Source organism: Nicotiana tomentosiformis, chromosome 4 (genome assembly GCF_000390325.3).
Source record: "Nicotiana tomentosiformis chromosome 4, ASM39032v3, whole genome shotgun sequence".
In the NCBI taxonomy this organism is placed as follows: Eukaryota; Viridiplantae; Streptophyta; class Magnoliopsida; order Solanales; family Solanaceae; genus Nicotiana; species Nicotiana tomentosiformis.
The window spans coordinates 68,418,828-68,446,525 of record NC_090815.1 but is presented as its reverse complement, the minus strand read 5'-3'; the positions used below and the strand labels follow the sequence as shown (position 1 = coordinate 68,446,525).

General features: G+C 38.9%; 1 protein-coding gene across 1 annotated transcript; it reads left to right on the top strand.

Annotated features, from left to right (window-relative positions):
• Window positions 1-14,336: 14,336 nt before the first annotated feature.
• On the top strand, window positions 14,337-17,423 carry LOC104100527 (protein COFACTOR ASSEMBLY OF COMPLEX C SUBUNIT B CCB3, chloroplastic). Its single transcript, XM_009607780.4, has 3 exons — window positions 14,337-14,495; window positions 14,604-14,656; window positions 16,611-17,423. The coding sequence occupies exons 1-3, from the start codon at window positions 14,453-14,455 to the stop codon at window positions 17,148-17,150; spliced, it is 636 nt and encodes a 211-aa protein (XP_009606075.1). The 5' UTR covers window positions 14,337-14,452; the 3' UTR covers window positions 17,151-17,423.
• The last annotated feature ends 10,275 nt before the right edge of the window (window positions 17,424-27,698 follow it).

The following is a 27,698-nucleotide window of genomic DNA, read 5'->3' as shown; positions in this document are numbered from 1 at the left end:
CCAAGCGTCCGATTCAAGACTATCCAATCCGGATTACGTCCAAATGTTTCATACAAGTCCCAAATAAAATAACGAGCCTATTCGAAGTTTTGGGACAACAATCCAAACCCGATATCATCAAAGTAAACCTCCGGTCAAACTTATGAACTTTCAAAACCTTCAAACTTTCAACTTTCGGCAATTAGAGGCAAAACATCGTAGGAACATCTAAATCCAAATCCGTACATAAGCCTAAGTCTAAAATTACCGTACGAAGCTGTTGCAGCTATCAAAACACAAATCTGAGATCGTTTACGCAAAAGTCAAACCTTAGTCAACTCTTACAACTTAAGCTTCCAACAATGGAACTAAGAGTTCCAATTCGCTTCAAAGCCTCCCCGAAACCAAACAAACCATCTCCACAAGTCACAATACAACCAAAAAGCGGGAAGCATCAAATAGGAAAATGGGGCTCAAATATACAAAACGAACGGCAGCATCATAACATTCTCCCTCTCTTAAATAAAAGTTCGTCCTCGAACGGGTTTAGAATCATACGCGGGATATAAAAATGATTAGGATATCTGATCCACGTATCATGCTCAGTCTCCCAAGTTGCCTCCTCGGCCGATTGACCTCTCCACTGAACCTTTACTGATGCAATATATTTAGACCCCAGCTTCCGAATATGCCTATAAAAAATGGCCACTGGCTCTTCTTTATAAGACATATTCTCATCCAACTACACTAAACTAAAATCCAACACATGTGAGTGATCCTCATAATACTTCCGAAACATGGAAATGTAAAATGCCGGGTGAACTCCCGACAAGGTGGGTGCAAAGCAAGTCTGAAGGCTACCTCACCCACTCTCTCTAATACCTCAAATGGACTAATATACCTAAGGCTCAACTTGCCCTTCTTACCAAATATCATCACGCCCTTTGTAGGCAAAACTCAAAGAAAAACCTTCTCACCCTCCATAAAAGCCACATCACGAACCTTCATATCTATATTACTATTTTTTCTGGACTGCGCTGTATGAAGCCGCTCCTCAATTAACTTCACCTTCTCCATAACATCACAAACCAAATTGTTCCCAATAATCTAGCCTCACCAGGCTCAAACCAACCAACTGGAGAACGATATCGCCTCCCATACACGGTCTCATACAGAGCCATCTAGATACCAGACTGATAGATGTTGTTGTATGCAAACTTTGCTAATGGTAGAAAGTGATCCCACTGGCCTCTGAAATCAATAACACATGCTCTCTACATATTCTTCAAAATCTAAATGGTCCGCTTGGACTGATCGTTCGTCTAAGGGTGAAATACAGTACTCAACTTAACATGCATGTCCATCTCATGTTGAACGGCTCTCCAAAAGTGCGTTGTAAACTGTGTGCCTTGATCCGAGATAATAAACATAGGCACACATGCAAGAGGACTATCTCTCTGATGTAGATCCTAGACAACTGCTCTGAAGTGTAGGAAGTCATGACTAGAATAATAAGTGTAGTCGCCATACACCATCATCACCGATAGCCACCTCCTTAGCACTGCCTCGGAACACCGTGTCCTTAAGGACAAGGAAATAAGGATCATAATACTGGTGATCCTTGATGCGCTCAAACAAGGACGACTGCGAAACAACACAAGCAAGAACCCTGCTAGGCTCAAACATATCTAATCTCACAAATCTGTTAGCCAAAGCCTGAAAATCCATAGCCAATAGTCGCTCAATAGATTGAATAAATGCCAATGTCTCCATACTCTCGCCTTCATACTCAATACATCTGCTACCATCTGAACGGAGTGCCTTCTTATTCAACTTGGTCAAGGGAGCTGCAATAGATGAGAACTCTTCCACAAAACAATGATAATAACTAGCCAAACCTAGGAAACTCTGATTCTCTATAGCAGTAAAAGGTCTGGGCCAATTCTGAACTGACTCAATATTCTTGGGATCCACCTTGATCCAATTAGTAGATACCACGTTGCTCAATAATTCCGCTGAGCTCAACCAAAACTCAAACTTGGAGAACTTAGCATTTAACTTATTCTCCCTCAAAATCAGAAACACAATCCTCAAATGTTGCTCATGCTCCTTAGCACTACGGCAATACACCAATATATCATCAATGAACACAATGACAAAAGAATCCAAATAAGGCTAGAACACACTATTCATCAAATGCATGAAAGCTGCTGAGGCATTAATCAAACCAAAAGACATCACAAAAACTCATAACGCCCATAATGAGTCTAGAAAGTCATCTTAGGGATGTCAGAAGCCCTGATCTTCAACTAGTGATAACCCATCTCAAGCAAATCTTCGAGAACACCATAGCACCCTAAAGTTGGTCAAACAAATCACTGATGCAGGGCAATAGATACTTATTCTTGATGGTAACCTTGTTCAACGTCCTGTAATCAATACACATTCTCATGGACCCATCATTCTTATTTACAAACAACAACGGCGAACCCCAGATGAAACACTAGGCCTGATGAATTCTTTATTCGACAACTCCTGTAACTGCTCCTTTAATTCCTTCAACTCAGTAGGATCTATAAGATATAATGGAATAGATATAGGCTGAGTGTCTGGCACCAAATCAATACCAAAATCGATATCCTTATCGGGTGGCATGCCCGGTAGGTCTACAGGAAATACATAAGGAAAATCCCTCTCTGCTGGAACTAACTTAATAGTAGGAGTATCAGCACTAACATCTCTGACAAAGGCTAGAACGCCAAACCCTTTCTCAACCATCCGTTGGGACAAACAAGATTCTATACGGTCCGATATACCTTTGACTTAATTTCCCTTTCTTCCAACATCGCATTATACCTTTCATGGGAGAAACTTTCAAGAATACCCAATCATCATCTTGGAACTCCAAATCCCTGCGACGCACATTCGTATTGGACTTCTGGTGACTCTGAGTAGTTTTTAACTGCTCTTTAATGATCTTGACCTTCTCCATAGCCTGATGCACCATCACGCCCCAACTTCGGGGAGCGCGACCGGCGCTCAACCGAGATAACCCGGTCAAGTAAACCTGCTAGATACTTTTTACCCGAGCTTACCCATGAATAAAGAAAAGGTATAATTTATCAATTAGGCCATGAGAATATCATGTGAGCACACCAATTCATTACCGTTAGTTACTTCATTTATAAGTCTCCAAAATATTACATTACATTTATAGTTTAGAAGTAGAACATGTGATACAAATACAACATTCTAGTTTGACGTTCCCAATACCAATATATATATATATATATATATATATATATATATATATATATATATATATATATATATATATATATACAACCTATACCATCTCTACAAAGCCTCTAACAGATATAAAAGAGTATATGATAGTGCCGGCAACAAGGCCCCGGCTATACCTCAAAACATAATACATAAGGAACAAAAGATACACGACCCTGAAATGAAGTGAGGCTCACCAAGTCAGCTGGGAAGAAGGTGTACTACTATCACTGATCAATGCCGCCTGCTGTGGAACCACCTGCATCCATTAAAGATGTAGCGCCCCCGATAAAAAGGGACGTTAGTACATATGGAATAGTACTAGTATGTAAGACTAAACACCCTCTCAATAGAATGAGTAACAATATAAGGATAAACAATCATAGGAGCAATTGAAGCCTCAAATAGTACCAAAACATCAAGTTAGGAGCAAGATAAGTTTTCAAGTAAATTTCAATATTTTAGGTTGGGAGATCTTTAGTACCGATATACCACCATGACTTTAGCACGGAGTCCGATCACAGCCCGATCGGCTAGGTCATCTCATCCAAAGACATCCAATCACAATCACAATCACCACCATGTGCGTGGCATGGCGTCCGATCTCGACCCGATCGGCTAGGCAGTCTCACCATAATGCTTTGTGGATATACATCACCCTTTGCTAGAAATCATCTCATCCCAATTAAGGGGAATAATCTAAACACATCAATCTCATTCCAATTAAGGGAAATATTCTCAATTCATCAGTTTGGGGATTTTTCCCTCAATCACTCCTACACTGGCACGTGTAGTTTTGAGGTTAGGTTATTTTGACCTACCTTTCCTCGGTGACTAACGATACTCCCAAAAATGTTTATTATAAAAAGGATTTTCATCTCAATTCATAACCTTTTTCGCATCTTTTTATTTCATTGGCACTAGTGGCCACAAATGTAATATCATTCTTCGCACATCGGCCATATCTCATATTTCATGCTCACCCCTTTCACTTTCAAACATCATCATGGATTATCAACAACAAGGCATCTCTAATCACGACTTTTAGTACGCATATGAGCAAATAAGAGTCTTAGGCACGTTGAGTTTTCATCCACAATTTGGCATAATAACTTGCAATTGAAACATGATTGAATTCATGAGATTTTGACACATTGGTCACATTTGAATACATTCCCGGAGGATAACACGATATGATATGAGTATTCAGAACACATTTTGAACATATAATTTTCAACACAAAGTTTATTCGTAATAGTCAAATTTATAAGGAATAAATCGGAACATGTGACATAAGAGCTTGAGCCAATCATAATTATAACTTACGAGGACATCATGGACTTCGATTCTACAAGAGGAGTTTAGCCAACATACCTTGCTTTAAGCTTTCCTTAAATTACTACAATGTTCCAAAAATCCTAGCAACTTCGATCTATTTAGAGACATGATAAAATTGAACCACAATTAGGAAGATATTCATAGGTTCAGCTCACTTAAGCATTTTATCAAGTACTAAGTGTGCATTATGATTTCAAGGTTCTCCTATGGTGGATTTCTTCATCCCACAACCCAATATTTATCCATTTGAGCTCAAAACCCTTCCCACAAGCGTAGATCATAAATGCATGCATAAATAACACTCTCATACCCAATAATCATACTCTCCATTACCCATATTCTACCCCAAATTCGAAATGGAAATCTAGGGCTAGAACCTTACCTCATTAGAAGACAACTAACATGGTTTCCTTGTGAATTCCCCAAGACTTGAGCAATGATTAATGAAAAAATAGCTTAGGGATTCCTTCTCTCACTCTAGAGCACTTTTCTCTCTCTAAAATAGCAGTTTAAACCTTCTAAAATAACCCCTAAGTTTGTTTTATGAAAATGGGATCGGGTTATAAAATGAGAAAATGGACCCTCCGAACTTAACTCTGATCTCTCAGAGTGCACCGCATATCAGGTCTACGGTCCGCAAAGTGGACTGCGAAATGGTCCTCCAAAACTGGGTGGATCTAGTCCAATCTGCGACAGATCTGCGGTCCGCAGATCAGTTATGCGATCGCATAGTGCGCCGAAAAATCTTCTTCCAAAGTTTTCTCATGCTGGTTCTGCGAAGGATGTGCGGCCCGCGAAATGATTATGTGGTTGCATAGTTGATCACAAAACGACCACAAAAATTAGCCCATCTTTCTGTTCCACTCTGTGACGGATCTGCGGTCCGCGGAGTAATTATGCGGTCGCATAATAGACCGCAGAAATGCCATGTTTTGCAATAATTTTTCTTCAACTCCTCGGCGCACTGTATAACCCAAAAAGTCCATACTGCGGCGAGCTTGCTCGCCACGATGAATTCTACAATCAGTAAACACATTAGCCTACCTCGTCACCACGAAACCCCGGGTTATAATAACATTTTACGGGGCCTTACATCCTCCCCGCTTAAGATCATTCGTCCTCAAATGAGGGTCAAAGTTCACTTTTAGCATCCAATGTGACTCAACTATTACTACACACACCAGTAGCTCCAAATTTCGACTAACTCCCAAAATTTTCAAAACTTTTGCCAGAGTTTCCCCTAAAACTAGGCCTATCCACCTGTCAAAGGATCCTAGAAACCAATCCTAACTGCATATACATAATCCAATGGCGCAATATAACATGAAAACAATACCAATCGTGGCCTCATAAGCAATATATTACCAAAAAGGAACACCCTTAACATCAACTGTACAAGTGATACATAATCCATAGAAGGTAAGATCTTAACATATTCATAGAATCTACTACCTAAATAAATAGTTATTCAAACGAAAACAAATGAGGGTATATCTTCTTCATATCTTCCTCGGCTTCCCGGGTGGCCTCTTCAACCTGTTGGTTTTGCCATAGAACTTTCACAGAGGCAATCTCTTTATTTCTCAGCTTTCGGACTTGCCTATCGAAATGGCAACTGGAATTTCTTCATAAGTCAATTCCTCATTAACCTCAATAGTCTCAACCGGAACAATGAGTGTCAGGTCTCTAACTACCTTCTTCAAAATGGACACATGAAACACCGAATGCACTAGGGACATCTCTAGAGGTAGCTTAAGCCAGTAAGCCACCTGCCCAATCCTCTGAATGATTATGTATGGTCTGACATACCCCGGACTCAATTTCCCTTTCTTACCAAACCGCATTATACCCTTCATGGGGGGAAACCTTCAGAAATACCCAATCATCCTCCTTGAACTCCAAATCCCTGCGATGCACTTCTGACGACTTTGAGCATTTTTCAACCGTTCCTTAATGATCTTACCCCTAATGGCTTGAACACCCATTAGAGGGCCCTGGATAGACAGAGCACGATATGAACTCGCTGGGAGAGCACTAAAAGATGACAAAGCTGGAGTACTGAAAGAAGGTCAAGACACCACTCCATGAGCCATATGTAGTGTAGAATAAACTACCCTACCATAATGGCCTTTACCTCCATATGAGGCACAATTGATACTACCAAAATGATGACGCCTCTTGTATCTCCCCATATCCTATCGCCCCTAACTATAAATACGCTCGATCCTCTGAGCTTCTCCACGGCATGGTGGAAAGTAGTCCCAATCTCTGACTCTCGGGCAATAGAAATCCTAATGCCATAGTTTGAACCCTTAATGAATCACATCACCCTTTTCTCCTCGGTGGGGATCAAAATAGTAGCATGACGAGACAAATATGTGAATCTTGCCTCATACTCGGTCATGGTCAAGCGATCCTGCTAAAGCCGCTCGAACTGGTCCCTCAACTCATCCCTCATGGTGTGTGAGATGTACTTCTCAAAGAGCAACTGCAAGAACTGAGCTTAAGTAAGTGGAGGTGAACCTACTGGTCTGCCCAACTCATAAGTCTACCACCATCTTCAGACAGCTCCTCTAAATTGAAAAGTAGTAAAGTCCACCCCATTGAATGCTACTAAGCCCAAATTGCGAAGCATGTGATTAGAGTTTTCTAGAATATCCTAAGCATCCTCTGCAACACCACCCTCAAAGTGTGGAGGAAACAACCTTTGAAACCTTTCCAATCTATTTTGGTCATCAATGAGACTGACCATCTTGGCCATGGCCACATGGGATACCGGTGGAGCAATGAAACCCTCTAGGGGCTGAGTGGGGACTGGGGCCTCAATATAAACATCATCAAACTGATCCTCGGCCTGGTCCACAAGGGGGGAGGGGGTCTATAGATACTACCCTATCATTCTACTGGGCTCTAGCAAGTGCTCTGCCCCTAGCCTCCATTGTACAACCTCTGATGGGAGCCTTGGCCCTACCCCAACCTCCACCTCTCCAGGCTATGGTCAGCGATGCATCCCCTCCGGAACCTGTTGATGATGCTGATGCCCGTGTTCTTACCATCTATGAGAGAATAGAGGAGAAAGATTTACATTCAAGACAATATCCATGCACGAAGAGGAATCAAGAAAAGGGAAGTTTCCTAAAGCCCTATACCTCTTGCAGATAGATACTGACGTCTCTGTATTGATCCACAAGACACTCATAGGCCTGCTTGTGACTTGTGAGACCCTTAGAACCTAGAGCTCTAATACCAACTTGTCACGACCCGAAATCCCACCAAAGCCCATGATGGCGCCTAACCCGCTCGATAGACAAGCAAATACTCAACAACATCAATAAAGTCTAATTATTAAGACATTAACTAATTTGAGATCATAAAATAAGCAGGATAATACATAACTCAAACATCAATATCCATAAATCTCAGACATGGTCTACATGACCACAAATGTCTCACAAATTCTTCCCAAAACCCCAATGTCAAATCTAGTCACAAGCATCTAATAAGAGTACAAAAATCTTAATCTGAATACTAAGTCTGTCCGGAAATGACAAATACAAAGACAGATGAAAAGAGTAGGGAAAGGAGGACTCTATGTGCTATGGATCGAATCAAGTAAGCAGCTCACCACGAAGTCTCCTAATAGAACTCCTGCTCCACTCCGTGTATGCCACCAAAGCTTACCTCTGAACCTGTACAAAATATGCAAAACTGTAGTATAAGTACAAGAAATACAGTACCCAGTAAGTGTCAAGTCTAGCCTCAAAGAAGTAGGGGCGAGAGGTCAATAGTCAGACTTACTATCAGCTCAATAATCATAAGAGGCATGAACAATACATAAAATAAAGCATGATATTACCAGTCAAGTCTATCAATATAACAACACAATAACGCTAATATATAGACATACTTTTTTAAATAGGAGCTAACACATAATATCAGGTATCTCAAATCTTTCAAAATCAAGATATGAGGCAAACAATAGTAAATAATTATAAGATGCACTACATGAGTCTAAGTTACCAAGGAAAGCTCAACTTCTAATACAAATTCTTTGCACGAATCCAAATAACCGACAGATCGAGTGTCAAAATCATTACCAATCTGATTATCTTGCGCTCACAGGGCCCAAGGTAACATGGGTAATGACCTAATTGTGGATGGACGGTAGCAAATCCAAGCATCATTGTAGCATGCAACCGATCAACTAGTAAATAATATAATGTTGCAACGTGCAACCCGATCTATACATATATTCCAGTGGCAGTGTGACACCCGATCCATACATGTACCCATGGCGTCGTGCCTCCTGATCCACACATAATGCCTGTGGCGACGTGCCACTTCGATCCACAACAATCTCAATAATAATCAATATGCGCTCATAATATCCGTGGTACCAAAATTCTCATCTTTCCACTATATTCAACTCTAAAACTCATGGATATATGTATGATACAACATAGCTAAAGGCACTGTATCATAATAATAGGAATGGGAATAACAACACACAAGGCTAAAACTCTGGCTATGGCTAATCATATAATTCAGTTCCAACAAATCAATAAGCAATTCCATTGTTCAAAAGTTTTATCATAATATTTAATATGAATGAAATAAGCCATTTAACTATCAAGTCTTGAATTAACAAGACAAGTATATGACTATGGCTCGATAAAGAAGCTCAAGATGGAAAAATAAATATTTATGCCCAGATCACAAGTCATAACCCTAGGCATGCTTCTAAGCCACAATTACAAGTCATCATTTAGTCATAGAATCAATAAAACATAAATGAGAATTTCACATAGTCAAAATGAGGCATAATCTTAAGCCAACATTTACCGAATATGGCCAACCTAGCTACGCATATACACTCGTTACTTCACATATACATGACTTCTAAATTGAGCAACAAGTAGCAAATAGATCACCTATGGGGAGAATTTTTTATTACAAGGATAGACAAGAGACTTACCTCCACTCGGTAGTCTTCAACCTTCAAAAATATCCTTCACTTTCAAATCAACCTCCAAACGAGTCGAATCTAGTCAAATATAACTTAATAACGTCAAACAAAGCCATAGGAATCAATTCCAAAGAATAACGCTTCAATCTTTAATCAAATCCCCAAAAGTCAACAAAAGTCAACCCGGATCTACATGGTGATTAAAACCCGAGTCAAGGGGTAGATCCCGGCTACCCATAACTCCACGAGTCTAAATATGTGATAAGATTTCAAAATCGAGTCCAAATAGACTCCTAAATCTCAATTTTCACTCTTTTAAGTTGTAGGATCTCCTCCCCCCCCCCCAAAAAAAGAAATTCCCTCAAATTTCTATATATTTAGGTGTTAATAATCCATGTAGATTCTTGAAATAATACCAAAAATAAGTAGAAGTCACTTACCCTAAGACTTGTATGGAAGTTTCCTTCGAAAATCTCCCCTCTCCAAGTGTAGGGTTTAAAATATGAGAGAATGGGCTAAAATTGCAAAATATAACACTTAATGTTCTGCCCGGCGATACGCTTTGCGAACGCGGTCAATGCCTCGCGTTCGCGAAGCACAAACAGTCACTGCCTCAAAAAGACCCTATGCAAACATGGTAGTCACCTTGCGAACGCGATGCAGAGGCGCCCCAGGACTACGCAAATGTGAGCCCCTTCCCGCGATTGCGAAGGCCAACCTCTAGCCAACTCTCAGCCTGCCTCACCTCTACACGAACGCGACACACAAGGCACGCACGCGAAGACCAACTGGCACAACTAATCGCTAACACGACCTCCTATCTGCAAACGTGAAGAACTAAATCAGCCTACCTCTAAATAACCCTCCGTGATCGCGAGACCTTCTCCACAATCGCAAAGCACACCAGACACCAGCAGAAAATCTGCAACCTCAAATAAGCTCCGAGTGCTTCGAAACTCACCCGAGCCATCCGGGTCCTCATCCAATCATACCAAAAAGTCTTAAATACTACCCAGACCTATCCAAATCCTCCAAACACATATGAAGTCATCATATTGACGAATTGAAGATTAAACCATAAATTGAACTTCTCTTCATTTCAAGAACTTCCAAACTTCAAACCAAGAGTCTGATTCAAGCCTATCCAATCCGGATTACGTCCAAACTTTGCACACGAGTCCCAAATGACAAGACAAACCTATTCTAAGTTTCAGGATAATAATCTGAACCCGATATCATCAAAGTCAACCCTTGGTCAAACTTATGAACTTTCTAAACCTTCAAACTTTCAGCTTTTGATATTTAGAGCAAAATATTCTAGGAACCTCCAAATACAAATTCGGAAATACACATAAGTCCAAAATTACCATACAAACCTGTTGGAATTATAAAAATACAAATCCAAGATTGTTTATGGAAAAGTCAAACCTTGACCAACTCTTACGACTTAAGTTTTCACCAATAGAACTAAGTATTCTAATTCACTCTAAAAGACTTCCAAAAACCAAACCAACCATCCCAGCAAGTCACAAAATAATAAACAAGCATATGGTAAGAATTAAATAGGGAAATGGGGATCAAATACATAAAATGACCGGCCGGGTCATTATAGAAGGAGGCAAAGTTAGCTGTTATAGAGGCTAGGACTGTAGCGTTTGGTCGATTATATGAAGAGTTTGGGGCCAAATACAGGGACAAGAAGCTATACAGGCTAGCCAAGATAAGGGAGGGGAAGTCCAGTGACCTATACCAAGTGAAGTGCATCAAATATGACGATGGGAAAGCATCGGTGGATGATGCACATATTAGACGAAGATGGCAGACGTACTTCCATAGACTCTTGAACGAAGCGAGGGATAAGAACATTGTGCTAGGGGACTCGAACCACTCCGAGAGCCATCTTGATTTTATGTATTGTAAGTGTATCAAGGTTGAAGAGGTTGTAGGGTCTATGCGTAAATTAAGTATGGTAGAGCGGCCGCCGGGCCAAACGAGATCCCGATAGAATTTTGAAAAAATATGAACTGAGCGTGTTTGGATTGGCTTACTAGGTTGTTTAATGTTCTCCTTAAGACGACAAAGATTCCCGAAGAATAGAGGTGGAGTACGGTGGTTCCAGTGTACAAGAATAAGGGTGATATTTAAAACTGCAACAACTATATGGGTATCAAGCTGCTAAGCCACACGATTAAAGTCTGGCAGAGGGTGGTGGAAGTAAGGGTGAGGAGAAGTATGTCTATTTTTAAGAACCAGTTCAGGTTCATACTAGGGCGATGGACTACTCAAGCCATTCATCTTGATAGGAGACTGATGGAGCAGTATAGGGATAGGAAGAGGGAATTGCACATGGTATTCATTGACCTAGAGAAAGCTTACGACAAAGACTCCAAAAAGGTTCTATGGAGATGTTTGGAGGTTAGATATATGCATGTAACACATACTAGGATAACTCAGGATATGTATGAGGTGCTAAGACCCGGGTTAAAACGGTGGGAGGGGACTTCGAGAATTTTCCAATCGTGTTGGGTTTGTATTAGAGATCCGCTCTTTGCCCATTTTTATTTGCATTGAAGATGGATGTTATGACGCGACACATTCAAGGGAAGGTGCCATTGTGCATGTTATTCGCAGATGAGATATATTACTGACTGACGAGACGTAGGCTTGTGTTAATGTGAGACCAGAGGTTTGAAGACGGATCCTGGAGTCAAAAGGTTTCAAGTTGAGTAGGACTAAAACAGAGTACTTAGAATGTAAGTTCACCGATATGACTCATGAAGAGGACGTGGAATTGAGGCTGGATTCACGAATCATCCCTAAGAAAGGGAGCTTTATGTACCTCGGATCTATAACTTCTAGTGATGGAGAGATAGACGAGGGTGTCCCGTATCATATTGGAGTGGGGTGGATGAAATGGAGGCTCGCTTTTGGGTTATGTGAGATAAGAAGGTGTCACCAAGACTTAAGGGTAAGTTTTATAGAGCGGTGGTTAGACCGCCTATGTTTTATGGAGCGGACTGTTGGCCTATCAAGAACACCCATGTCCAGAAGATGAAAATAGCAGAAATGAGAATACTATGATGGATGTGTAGAGGTACCAGGGAAGATAAGATTAAGAATAAAGTTATCTGAAACAAGGTGGGAGTGGCCCCTGTGGAGGATAAGATGCGGGAAGATAGGCTGAGATAGTACGTACATGTGAATGAGCATAGACGACCCAATGAGGAGGTGCAAGAGGTTGGCCATGGTGGGGCTAAGAAGAGATAGAGGTAGGCCTAATAAGTATTGGGGAGAGATAATTAGGTATGACATGGTGCAACTTCAGCTTACTAAGGACATGATCCTTGATAGAAAGGTATTGATATTGAGAATTAGGATCGAAGGTTAGTGGATGGGCGGGAGTGTCTCCTTTATAAGCCGACAACATTATTATTAGTCTCGTATCTTCGTACCTTCTTATCCGTAGATTTTTTTTTTTTTTTTACTATATGTCGGTTCTTTCTCTTCGATTATTCTATCACCTTATCTTGTTGCTGTTACTACTTGTTCAATCTGCTTCTTTTTTACTTTAACCCTGATCTAGGGGTCTATCGGAAATAACCTCTCTACCTACACAAGGTAAGGATAAAGTTTGTGTACATTTTACTCCTCCCAGCCCCCAATTTATGTGATTACACTGAGTTTGTTATTGTTATTGTTGGGTGTGACACATAGACAAGTAAACTTGAACGGAAGGATTACTCATTTCGTGCTAATTTACGTGATGATGTTTGGCTGTGCACGGGATTTAAGAAAGAAAAAAGACTTTTAAAACTCATAATCCAAAACAAGCCATAGATATTTGTATAGTTATAAATCGTCTTAGTAGGAGTAATATAAGAAGTTTAAAGTTAAATTATTGTACTAAATTTAAAAAATATCATTTTTTTTGTGATTGACTAAAATGGGAAGGAAGTTATTTAAATTGAGATAGGAGGAATAGGTTAAAAGAATTGTAATAGAAAATTAAAGTAAGAGAAGTATGCGTAATATCGTAAATTATAAGGGAATTAGTATTACAAAGCAAAATCCGAAAAGAAGTGGTCTGTGGACCATGCAAGTGAACCAGAAGGCAAGATCAAGGGCAAAATTCACATGAAATGCCAAAGTTACGGATACAATGATGTTATCAAATCGTAAGGACTAAAGTTCTATGAAAATATAATATGTTAAAATAATTTGTTACAAAAAAATCAAAACAAGTTTAGCTGTGTAACATTATAAATCACGAGGGAGATTAGTATTACGAAACAAAACTTGTTAAGAAATAGCATATGGACCATTCTATCACATGATATTCTCTCCAATATGAAATTTTATAAAATTGTATGAAATATAATAGATTAAAAAATTCAAAACAAAAAAGAATATTCGTATTATTGTAAATCAGGGTCAAAATGAACATGAAATGCAAATGGTAAGGATCCAACTGGAGTTATCAAAACCCTAAGGACCAAGTTGGGAGGGGGGGGGGGGGGCATTTATTGCATTTTTCAATCTCTAAGATGTAGGATAAAAGGGTATAAGGTGGTATAAGATGTACGATAAAATTTATATCTTGTTTGGTTGGCGGTATAATAAAAATTATACCTCCAATCAAACAAGTTATAAATTTTATTTCAAACTTAATTCAGGATATTCCATTTTATCTATCATATCCAATCAAATATAGAATTATTTTATCTCATTTCTTATGTGGTATAAATTAGTTTCGGAATTATAATCCGAGATAACTTAGTCGGCGTAACAAACGACACCTAATGTCCTTAAGTCCTAACCTTCCCCTGCTTTGTTGACGATAACGTGTGCTCATTTCCCATCTTCTCTGTCTGAGAGACATCAGATATGGCTATATCTTCCCTTATTCCCAGCCCACCTCAATCCATTGGTAAGTTCCAGTTTCTTTATACTCTAATTTCAGTTCATTTGTATAAATGTAAATAAAACTTCAGTCTTTATTATCTTCTTGATTGCTCTCTCTTTTTTTCTCTTTTAGGATACCCAGCTGCTTTGTTACACCCACATATTAATGGGACTCCATGTGACTATGTAAGTTCCTTCACTACCTCTTGCACTGTGTGTGTGTGTGTTTTGCTGGGAGGAAGGGCATTGCTGTATTATGTGAATGAGCTTATTTTGTTTAAAATAATGTGGTAGTGATAGTCTATCTTTCTATGTTATTTGGCAGTTAATCTATTTACAAATTTTAGCAAGCAGAATAATTCATGCTTAGTGAGGGAAAATTCTATACTGAAAATACATGGCGTAATATAAAAACTTCTTTTCCTTAAAGAAAAAAAAGAAGAAGAAACTATCCAAAGGAAATTTTGCTCCATTCAAGTGAAACTTTTCCAGTGCCAGCATAAACTGAGAAGAAGACTGCCAATTCATCCAACACGGCTTTGAAAGAAATTGAGAATATCTCATGATCAATTCCGCCAAGATCTCTTCATTAGTTGGGGGAAGAATCAACAACAAACACCTACCCCTCTATTAGAATAGAAATATGGGACAAAAATTAATCCACTTGGTTTCAGACCGTCGAAATATAAAAAATTTAACAACGTAGCCTGAGGATATTGATTTTATTCTAAGATGGAACAAAGAATAATATTGGTATGCTTTTTGTTCTATATAAAAATAAATTTGTGATTTGTTTCTGCATATAATAATTGCAAGATTTGATACTCCATAGTTTTATAATCTTATGATAGATTTGAGGTCTTTAGGCTTTCTCGGCTATTTAGTTTGTTGAATTCAGGCTATCAGCTCTCTGAATTTCCTTCTTTATTTTGCTTTAGTACCTATTGTAGGTATGCTTTATGTGTTGATCATAGGAAATGCCGCATATTTCATTCCATTTCTTCTCTTAACCATTGTTACACATAATGAGAGTTCGTAATTTATAGCTAAAAAGGTATATTAGGAAACAATTTAGTTTCATTATAGCAGTACAGTCACCTAGTTGGTAAAACTTTAGAAAGTATAGATTGAATTCAAGCTTGTCTTTGTACTGTCAAATGTAAGTATTTCCCAATGATGGGGGGAATTGCCTTTCATTACCATTGCCAGGATTATTAGGAAAAAAAAACCATGTTGGTAATAGAGGTTTACAATACTAGTCTATGGTTGCCTGTTCAATTTTTTTGAATATACAGCAACTACGTATGGCAGCAGTCTGAAAACTGGAGTGCTCTTGTTTGGTTGATCACTGAGATGCAACACATACCCAGTAAAAAAATTACTAAATATCTACAAATATTTGACTGTGAACCCAGTTGTCACTATATATTAACTTGAGATCGTAGTAGGAACCCATAACTTCAAATTCTGGATCCACCTCTGGCTGCTTGTCTCAATAACATCTGACTCGTGGTTACTCTAGATGCTCAGTAAATAGCAATGGTTGCTTTAGGGACTTTATACATAAGCTTCAGATTTTTTGTTCTATCAGTCGGTTGAGCACTGATGACTGCTCACAAGCAGAGGGAGGGAATTTTCTGTGAAAGATATTTTAGGCTCAGATGCTAAAACATAATGATGTTCTTGTAATATATCTAACATTTACTCCTTGTTTAGGTATTTCTACGTGTTAACGTTCAGAACTGTTGTCCTTTCTGTTGGTTGCGACTTGTAAACTTCAATTTTTGTTCCAAATTGATAGCTCTGTCATGGAACTACGAAACAGTATTATTTCTAGAAAATCATCAGTAACTGTCATTTTGGCTGAATATTTCATGATTACGTCCTAGTAGTCTATAACTTACAACTTAGGAAGAACTTCCCACCTAGCAAACAGGTTTTAGTCTGAAGTAAGCAAGACTTGATCACATGTAATTTCAATTGTAGGTATGCATCATTGTTCTCGTATAAAAGAAAAAGAAAGAGTGATATTAACTCTATTCAGTATATACCAATTAGCCTTAAATCTTATTTTGTTTCTGTGACTGCCATTAATTTACTTTTCCACAGTTCATGAACTTCAGACCTTTATCTGTTGCAGGGAAACTTCCTAATACCCATGAGAAGAAAAAATATCCAAAGCTGTCGAGACACAAAATTCAGAGCATGTTCTTATCTGGACGGCTCAATGTCTGCACCTATTGAATTGGTGCAGTCAAATGGAAACGTCCCGATTAGTCCTCTCAATTCAGAAGAGGTTGTTAAAGTACTGACAAGCAGCGCAATTGAGACCTCAGATGCTTCATTGCCGCTGATGCAAAGATTGGTACTGTTAGATTTAGACCCTGCCACAGCAAAATTAACAATCAGCTTTCTTGGCCCCTTCCTATCAGCATTTTCGTTTCTGTTCATTTTGAGAATAGTCATGTCCTGGTATCCTAAGCTTCCAGTTGGAGAATTCCCGTATGTCATAGCTTATGCACCCACAGAGCCCATTCTTGGCGCAACACGAAAATTGATTCCTCCTCTCGCTGGAGTCGACGTAACTCCTGTCGTTTGGTTTGGACTAGTCAGTTTCATCAATGAGATTTTACTAGGCCCTCAAGGGCTGCTTGTCCTCCTATCTCAAAAACAGGTTTAGCTCTTGTTGCAATTTGCAAAAGTTTCTTTTCTCCTATAGAATTTTCCATCACCAGTTCTTTACTGGAGAAAGGGAGTGATATAGAGAAATCCTTCTGTCTTGCAGTTGTACAATTGCATGTATGATCTTGTATCTAGTAGTTTTAAAATCCAGTTGAAAGTTAATAGGATCCTCATTTTGTACAATCTGAGCCGGTGCAACTACTTGTATCTTATGGTTCATCCAAACAATTATTTACATTCTCCTGAGCTCATAGAACATTTTCTTCTAAAAGATCCTGTCTCTGTGAATGTCTTGTATCTTAGTGTTGTGTGCCAATTGTCCCTCATTGATTGAAGAGAGAAATTCTAATGGGTTTACAGGCCGAATGAGCTCTCCCACCTAATAAAGGGCTATTTGCAGTCGTATCTTATATTTGTAACACCTTTTAACTTGTATCTTATTTTTAAAAATTATTGAATTGGTAGCCAGTTGACAAAAAAATAAATAATAATATGACAATAATATCCCTGACCACTTGTCACGACCCCAAATTTCCATCTCCGGATATTGTGATGGCATATAGTCTCTAAGACTATGTAAGCCTAAAACATGCTAAATTATTAATAGATCTAAATCATTAACCATTAAATAGGAATTAGTAATTGCCATACATAGCCAACAACTATCCAATAGATTTACAATATCCCAAAATCATTCGGTAGTACGGAGTCTTTAAGTTTTTCTGAGAGTAGCTAAGAATATCAAATACATCACTGTTTGGAATAGAAGTAAAAAGTAACGATGTGAAGCATATAGAAGGTAACTCCGAGGCCTGCGAGCGTAGTGGCAAGTATACCTTGAAGTCTCCGTAGCATATCTCCAACAACTAGCTAATGACCGGCATGCTCAGAGGTACCTGGATCTGCACAAAGATGTGAAGAAGCGTAGCATGAGTACACCACAACGGTACACAGTAAGTATCAAGACTTACCTTGGTGAAGTAGTGCCGAGGTACAGTCGAGACACCTACTAGACATCATAACCTGTACAAGTATTAATCTAAACTAAAAGAGGAACAAATATCAAAATAAAGCTAAACACGGAAAGAATAGCAATATAACACTAGAAAACGGAAAGTAGAAACAACCAATAACAACAAGGAGTAAACATGTGATAATGCTGCAAGGTAATCAAAACATAGTTAACGTACAAGTCGAACCAATTAAGGAAAACAAATGATAACCAAATAATCAAGCTTTCTTTCGCAATGTTTACACAAGAATCACCTCCGGGTACTACACCTCATAATCACAAGTCACGGGTCCCAAATAACGAATCATAAACACATGGTATTTTGTGCCCATATTACATATCACAATTGCACGGACAACTCACGTACTACCCCGACCATTCACATGCCAATACCATTAATACCTCAATTTTGCACGGACAACTCACGTGCCAATAGTTATAATACCTCATATCCGCACGGACAACTCACGTGCCAACAGTCCAATCCACGCACAGAAGGCATGTATACCAGAATACAAGTATATGATCAATAAATATCAAGATTCATACTCTTGGAATGATATATGTGACATGTTACGGTGTATGCTTGTGCAAGTGTACTATCGCAGTTCAAGTCAACAGGTAAAATCGGATACATCGAGTAGCGCATTGGAAACAACACCACAAAACCCGTAATATGCATGACACACACAAGAAAATTACACCACTACACAAATATCATCAATAACAATGCCCCCAGGCCATCACAAATCATCCCCGACATAGACCCCTTTGTCTCGCCTCGTGCGCAATAACAAAGTAAATGCGCGTCTTATCTCGCCACACGCGCATAAATTAATTATCCCACCTTGTCTCTCCACATGCACAAACCCAACATATATGGCCTGCTTTGTCATGTCGCATGTGCAAATATCAATAATAATAATAGTACGGACTACTCACGTGCAAACACCCCGACAATCCTTTCAACAATCCCACATGTGCCAAAAGATAACATAGCAACACAATATAACAACTCACACCACATGTGCCCATATGCCACAACATATCTATAACAACAATTCCAATACCACAATCACACATAGACCACGGCTCAACAACACTGAGTACAACAACAACAATAATAAAACGAGAGTACGTCAAGTAAATCAACACAAGAATTACAACAACATAATGAAACGGAAGAATAAGCACAACAATGAAAGACATAATAAGTAATAGTGACTTCAAATAAGTATAACTCAACAATGAGAGATATAACATGTAACAACGACTTTAAATAAGAATAAATCAACAATGGAAGAGATAGCATGTAACAATAACTTCAAATGAGAATAACTCAACTATGAAAGAGATAACATGACAATAAAAGAGGCAACAATTTCAATTAAAGTATATAAGAGTATATTCGGCAATAAAAGATAGAACATGAACTAACGAGTTCAAATAAAGCATGTAAGGGTAAATTTAACAATGGAGGATATAACATGATAGGGCAACTTCAATCAAATGTACATAAGAAGCCTATGGGTCTAAACCGGTCAAGTTTCCACATATAAGGCTGTGTACACACTTGTCACCTCATGCACACGTCTTCCACGTAATTCAAATAGTGCAATCAAACCAATCCCTAAGGGGTAGTTTCTCCCACATAAATTTAGGCAAGATACTTACCTCAACTAGGCCAAATCAACACTCAAAGATAGCTTCTCCCTTAAAATCCGCCTCCGCACGACTCCAATCTAACCAAAAACGACTTAATAATATCAACCAATGCAAGAGAAATCAATTACGATTAATAAAGCCATGATCTTTAAACAATTTCCCAAAGTCAACAAAAGTCAATCCCGGGTTCGCCTGGTCAAAACCCAGTCCAAGGGTAGATTCCGACTACCCATAACCCCATGAGTCTATATAGTGTTTTTTTTCAAAATTCGAGTCCAATTCGACTCTCAAATCCCAAATTTTTATTTTTCAAAACATAGATAAAATTTCTCAAAATTTCAGTTTGTTTCTCACAAATTTGATGTTAAATCTCATATATAATCATGAAATATAGTTGGAAATTGATTAAAACTATTTACCCAATGATTGTAGGTGAAAATGCCCTCTCCAAATCATCTCCTACCGAGTTCAGGGTTCAAAGATATGAAAAACGAGACTAAAATCCCGTAATTCAACCCTTATGTTCACCTGCAGAAACCGTAGAGGCGGCTTATTGTTCGCAAAAGTGAACACTGGCAAGCCCACCCAAACATCACAAAAGCGACAAAATCTTCGCAAATGCGAAGCATGGCCCATTGCAAATGCGACAAAAAGCTCGCAAATGCGAACTAGCCACTGCCCCACCATTATTGCAAATGTGACTAAGGTTCACAAAAGCGACATCACAAATGCGGAGCCCTTATCGCAAATGCGAAAACCGCCAACATCCCAAACCTCATAAAAGCGATGACCCCCCGTATATGCGAACCATATCTCACATTTGTGAGATCTGCTGCACCTGACCAGAAACCAGTAATCTGAAACTCTTCCTAACACGTGGAAATGTGTCCGAAACTCACCTGAGCCCTCGAGGCTCCACACAAAATATCAACACAAGTCTAAAAATATAATACGAACTCGCTCGCACAATCAAACCACCAAAATAACATCCGAAACCACGAATCGGACCTCTAAAACACATGAAATTAACATTGAAACTCAAGAACTTCTAAAAACACAACCACGCATCCGATTCCTATCAAATCAACTATGACGCCAAACTTTGCAGACAAGTTCCAAATAGCATAATAAACATATTCCAAGTCCGAAAATCAAAATCCAAACCCGATATCCATAAAGTCAAATCATAGGCAAATCTAAGCAATTTCTAAACCTTCAAATTGCCAACTTTTGGCAAAACATGCCAAATCAACCTAGGGACTTCCTAATTCAATTCCGGGCATACGCTCAAGTCCAAAATAACAATACGAACCTATCGGAGCCATCAAAACACCTTTCTGGGGTCGTTTTCATAGAAGTAAAACCTCAGTCAATATTTCCAACTTAAGCTTCTAAAATTAGAATCACTCATCCAAATCAATCCCAAAAAATCTGAAGATCGAATCCGACCATACACGCAAGTCATAATACACAATATGAAGCCACTCAAGACCTTGAAACACTGAACGGAATGCTAAAGCTCAAAACGACCGGTCGGGTCGTTACATCCTCCCCCTCTTAAACAAACATTCGTCCTCGAATGTGCCAAGATTCTTTCCAAAGCCATCAAATCACTGTATAAAATCTCCATACACATATACGCGGGTGATCCTATGTCACCCAAATCCACATAAGCTCGACAACATCATCCCAACCGAAGATTATTCCTTCCACTCATGCCGATAAGCCTTAGAATTACATTTCCACATCCACCAAGGACCCTATTATCAAAAAACACACTGTAAAATCCTCAACTAGTTGTAACGGCTCATGCATACATCCACAAGATATCACCACACGATATAACACACCACCCATATGGCCATAGCAACAACTCTGACCACAATAGCTGCCCATTACCAAATCCGGTACCGGTAAATAGTCTCATATCGACTAGAACCTTGTTCCAAACCTTCCCAATACTGACAATGATGCAAGAAACATGTGAAACTCATAACTACTCACCTGACCAACAAGTCACATCAAATGCCACTTGGGCACATACATCGCAATCCAATCCTAACAAGCACAACCTGAATTTGACTGAACATGGAAAAAGAAACATATGGGAGAACTATCAAACTAGTCAAATACGTATAACTCCCCATCGATACCATGCTACGGATCCAATCCACTAAGAAAAAACAAGACAGACGCGACAACCACAACGAATCTTACCCTAAAATAACATCACCGCGACACATAGCCCGATAAAAACACACCTATCCACAAAGAACATCAGGTCCCCATCCTCAACTCGGAATAACAAGTAAGATAAACATCTCAACAACTAAAACACTCTACTAACTCAATACCGTTGAACCAAAACCACAACACGTAACAGACTTTCCATACATGTAGAGCACCCAAATCACAAGTCGTGGTCAAACTGCCCAGAAATCACATCAAAACCCGTTGTATTAATTACCAGGAAGTCCACCCTAAGACTCATGACCCTTAATAGCGACTAAACCAAAACGATATACATGAGTTATCATAATAGAATCCCTCAACTAGCGTAAACACATAAACAAAGTAAAAGAATAAAAAAACACAACCTTACATGAAGCAAGGTAGGAGGAATCTTACCAATAGATGGACCGGATCGAAATAATACTAATACATCTCCATAACCAAACGAAACCACACCTATAATGACATCATATGGTGTAGGATCCTTAGTCCAACTAGGAAAAGCATAACAATGGGCCTGGCCTCCCCCTCTACGATGACCTCTACCCTCCTGACCTCCACCCCTAGCTGACGGTGTAGGTATAATAGCAACTGGAGTGGAATCCATAGCCTGAATACTATACTGTGGTACACCAGTCCAAAGTCTGGGACAATCCCTCATCATGTGCATGGTATCCTCACACTCAAAGCAACCTCTCCGCTGACGTGGCTGTGGAAGCTGTTCGAAACGGTTACTCTGGGACACATGGATATCTGAAGCGCCATGTGAAACCTGAAGTGTAGACTGAACTGGCTAACCTGCAAAGCCTCTACCATGACGCACCCTGCCTCCAAACTAGGGATCAGTAGATCTTCCCAGTCCATGAGGCCTCTTAGCCTCCCTGTCCTCCCTCTCCTGGCCCCGTACCCCCTCCATCATCCGAGCAATCTCTACAACCTACTGAAATAGAGTATTTGTCTCCAACTCTCAAGACATGCTAAATCTAATATCATAACTCATCCCCTCGATAAATCCGCGGAGTCGCTCTCTGACCGCAGGAACCAAGGTAGGTGTATGTCGGGACAACTCGCTGAATCTGATGGCGTACTCTAACACTGTCATAATGCCCTGGTGCAGCTGCTAAAACTTTGTGTGCCATGCATCCCGGAGGGTTTAGGGAACAAACTCACTCAAAAACATCTCTGAAAACTAAGCCCAAGTGACTGGGGCTGCATTAGCTGGCCTACCCTCTTCGTAAGCATGCCATCACCAATACACTGCTCCTAATAACTGAAATATAGTAAAAGCAACTCCGCTCACCTCCATAATACCCCTGGTGCAGAGAGTACAGTGGCACTTCTCTAGAAAACCCTATGCATCCTCGGTATCTGTGCCATTGAAAGTAGGAGGATCATATTTCTTGAACCTCTCAAGCCTCTTCTGCTCCTCCTCTGATGCCTATAGACTGACCTCAAGCTGAACAAGAATAACAGGTTGTACCGGCATAACACCCAGAACTTGACCAATGTGAGACCGCTACTCTGGAGTACGAGCAACGGGAGTTTGAGCTCCCCCCCAGTCTGTAAAGTAGCTGGTGCAACCAGGATCAATTTCACCTGAGACAATGTAACAAACATGCTCAGGAACTGCGTGTAATGACCCAATCAGTTATTTTTGAGCATTTTCATCCAGTTCGGCAGTTTAAGGTCATAGGTAACTTTGCCTGATATATTATGACTTGTGTGTATTATTGGATTTGATTTTTGAGTGGTTCAGGATTGATTTAGAAAGATGACTCTCACTTGAGAAGCTTGAAGTTGAAAGAGTTGATCAAGTTTGACTTTTGTGTATTTAACCTTGGATCAAAGTTTTGATAGTTCCGTTAGATCCGGATGGTGATTTTGGACCTAGGCATATGCCTGAATTTTGCATTTGGATATTTCTAGAATGTTTTGGCGATATTTGGCGAAATTGGCAATGTAAGGTTTAGAAATTTCCTTAGGTTAGAACATGGTTTGACTTTATGGCTATCAGGCCCAGATTTTTGTTTCAGGACTTGGAATAAGTCCGTTTTGTTATTTAGAACTTGTCTGTAAAATTTGGTGTTATTCCGAGTTGGTTTGATAGGAATCGGACGCGTGGTTGTGTTTTTAGCAATTCTTAAAATTCATTATCATTTTTATGTGTTTGATGTCGGATTCGTGGTTCTAGATGTTATTTTGGTATTTTGATCACGCGAACGAGTTCGTATGATGTTTTTAGACTTGTGTGTATGTTTAGTGTGGAGCCCCAGGGGCTCGGGTGAGTTTCGGTTGGTTTTGTAGAATTTCGAGTGTTGTTGCTGGTTCCATCGCAATTGCGATGTTTTGTTCGCAAATGTGACAATCGTATTTGTGAGGTAATCCTTGATTTTGTGAATATAGGCTGCTGGGGAAGGGATCTCACATTTTCGAGGATTGCATTGTAATTGCGGAGACTAGAGGCTCGCTTTTGCGGAACTAGAGTCGCATTTGCGACATGCCGCTAGGGGTAAACAACTTCGCATTTGCGAAGTTTATTGTCGCAAATGCGACATTAGCAGGTCTGGATGGGTTTGCTCTTTTGATCCCTTTTTCAACAATTGCGGGGTTCACTGTTTGCATTTGCGAACCTCAGGTCGCAAATACGACATCTGCACCTGGTTATATGTTTTGAATTTCAGAACTTAGTCTCATTTTATCATATTTTGAGCCCTAGACTCGGTGGGAGGCGATTTTGTGGAGTGATTTAAGTGATTTTAATTAATTTTCAATTATATTACATGATTATATACAAGATTTAACATCAACTTCATGAGAATCTAAGAGAAAGTTTGGGGATTTTTGTCTATGTTTTGAAAAATAAAAATTTGAGATTTGAGAGTCGAATTGGACTCGGATTTTAAAACAAAATACATATATGGAATCGTGGGGCTATGGGTAGTCGATATCTACCCTTCGACTCGAGTTTTGACCGGGCGGGCCAGGGGTAGACTTTTGGAGAATTGTATAAAGATCATAGCTTTATTAATTTAAACTGATTTCTCTTGCATTATTTGATATTATTAAGTCATTTTTGGCTAGATTTAAGCCAAGAGGAGGTGAATTTTAAAGGGAAAAGTTATTTTGAGTGTTGATTTGGTCTAATTGAGGTAAATATCTTGCCTAACTTTGTGTGAGGGAAGCTAGCCCTTAGGTTTTGGGTTGATGGTACTATTTGAGTTATATGGAAGACGTGTACAAGAGATGAGGAGTGTGTACACGGGCTTATATATGGTATTTGACCGGTTTAGACTATTAGTCTTCTTTCATGCATTTAATTGAAGTTGTCATTTCATGTTATATCTTTTATTGTTAGGCTTGCTCTTACGTACTTTACTTGAAGTTGTTAGTACATGTTCTATCTTTTATTGTCAAGTTTACTGTTATATGCTTTAATTATTAATTGCAATTAGTTGTTTAATTCATGCCTTATCTGTTACGTGCCTTAATTGTTAATTGATTCTTTGTAACTGTGCCTTTATTTATGAACTGTCATTACTTGCTATTTGATATTGTGAGTTATCATGTAACTATTTTATCCGCTTGTGACTTTCTTTGTTTAGCTTCTTTATTGCATTTAATTTGTGTGATACGCTGTAGTTAGTTATAGTTTGTTTGTTCAATTCATATTGTTTGGGGATCGGTTTGGACGCTGCAACGATATTGAAATGATATGATATGAAGAGATAAGGAAGGATGCTATAATATATGTGGGATCGGGTTGCACACTGTAACAGATTGATATGTTGTAATTGTTGTGACAGTAAAGGTATCCTTGATTGTGATTCTCATGGTACATTCTATGTTGGAATGGTTTATCAGTTGAATGATTATTATTTTTCCTTAAATTAGTTCACTTGTATTTTGATCACATTTGGTTGACTGTTGTTATTCTAGTATTGGAACGATAGTGACTTCTTGTGTGAGTCATGCATTCTACGTGATTTGTTATATTATTTTAATGTGACAATTTGTGCCTCTCTCATTACTTGGTGAATTGATTGTCAAGATGAATTTATTGCGGGGAGTAATCATCTCATAATCCGTTGAGTTATTGGTAACATAACGGTTTTTAATAAAAAGAATGGTCAACATGCTTTACTTTATGTGACACTTAAGACAAAACTCGCCATCTCACTCGGTACTTTACTATATTTAAATGGCCAAATACATATACAGACCCTTAAAGTTGCCAGAAAATCCCATTTAGACACTTGAATTTAGCTTTGTTCCAATTGAACACAATACTATGTTCATAACCATACCTATTAGTCACAACTAGCTGACTACTCGGCCAGGTGTTATATTAAGTGAAGGCGTGTTTTTAAACGCAACTGATGTGGAAAGCTAACTAATTAAAAGACGCCAACTATTTTAATACGCCACATCATATTTCTAAGTAGGCACAAAATTAAAAGACCCATTCATTACTAAGTAGGCACCCGTTCTCTCTCCCCGTTAACTCCAATTGAATAATGACGATTAGAGGTCCGGAATATCCCTAGAAAAATTCCATCAATTACTTTCGATTCTTACTGTATTTCCAGTTTATTCTCTTTGATTTATCATTGAAATCATCTCTTGTTTCATATGTTGTGGGTTGTATGGTTATTTACAGTTGATTTGCGGAAGTTATCAATTACGATTTGAAAATTTAATTTAGGTTTTTGGGAAGACTGTCAACGACTAATGTTATTGGATTGCCTATGACTCAAGAGGTATTATTTTTTCCTTTATGTAGCATGCATTGATAAATTTTAGGGTTTTCAAAATTCTCTGTAAAGTTAGGGTTTTTTTGGGGTTTTCCTTCGAAATATTCTGTCAACTTTTGGTGATATATTTTTGGGGTTTTCTTTGAGGGAATCTTATGGATGATTATATTATAACACGCTTTCACTATGGGGGTGCATTTATCAATTATGGAGGCCTAGAATATGTCGGGGAAAAGGAACCTGAAGCAGTTTTTCCTATTGATAAAGACCATTTTTCGATGATGGAACTGCTATATTATACTAAAATGTTAGGGTACCCCACTGTTGAAGGATTTTATTATAGAACCTTAAAAAGTGATGACTTTTTCAAGGTTGAATCTGATTCTCATCTGTTAGACATTGTAAAAGACCTAGTACATTGTAATTGTTTGGATTTATATGTGGTGCATATGGTTAATGAGCCAGAGGTGGTTGAAACTTTGGGCCAGGTAGCTTTACTAACTGGGCCAAAAGTAGGTGAGACAGATAATGTTTCTGGTGGTGCTAGGGCAACAAATGATGGTTATATTAATACTCAAACGACTGCTGAGAAAGACCTAGGTGGTGAGAATGAAAACTTAGAAAATATTAATATAGAGGTGGATGAAGGATTAACTGAAAAAATGAAAGGGTTGATGTTGATGTAGTTGATGAGAGTAATCAACCTGCTGAGGAAAATATGGATGGGGCTGAAACAGATCTAGAAAGTAGCTCTGACTCACAAGAAGATGGTATTCCTAAAGAAGATGACTCAGAGGTTGATGAAGAGTTGAGATCTGTTAGGGAAGAAAGAAGGAGTAAACAAAAGAGTAAGGTCCAAAGAAAAAAGGTTGTTGCAAAGAATGAA

Bases quoted from the DNA above. Each gene is read 5' to 3' on its own strand.
- LOC104100527 (XM_009607780.4), top strand. From the start codon at position 14,453: ATGGCTATATCTTCCCTTATTCCCAGCCCACCTCAATCCATTG. The intron at 14,496-14,603 runs GTAAGTTCCAGT...TTTCTCTTTTAG, and splicing joins CAGCCCACCTCAATCCATTG to GATACCCAGCTGCTTTGTTA. The intron at 14,657-16,610 runs GTAAGTTCCTTC...TATCTGTTGCAG, and splicing joins ATGGGACTCCATGTGACTAT to GGAAACTTCCTAATACCCAT.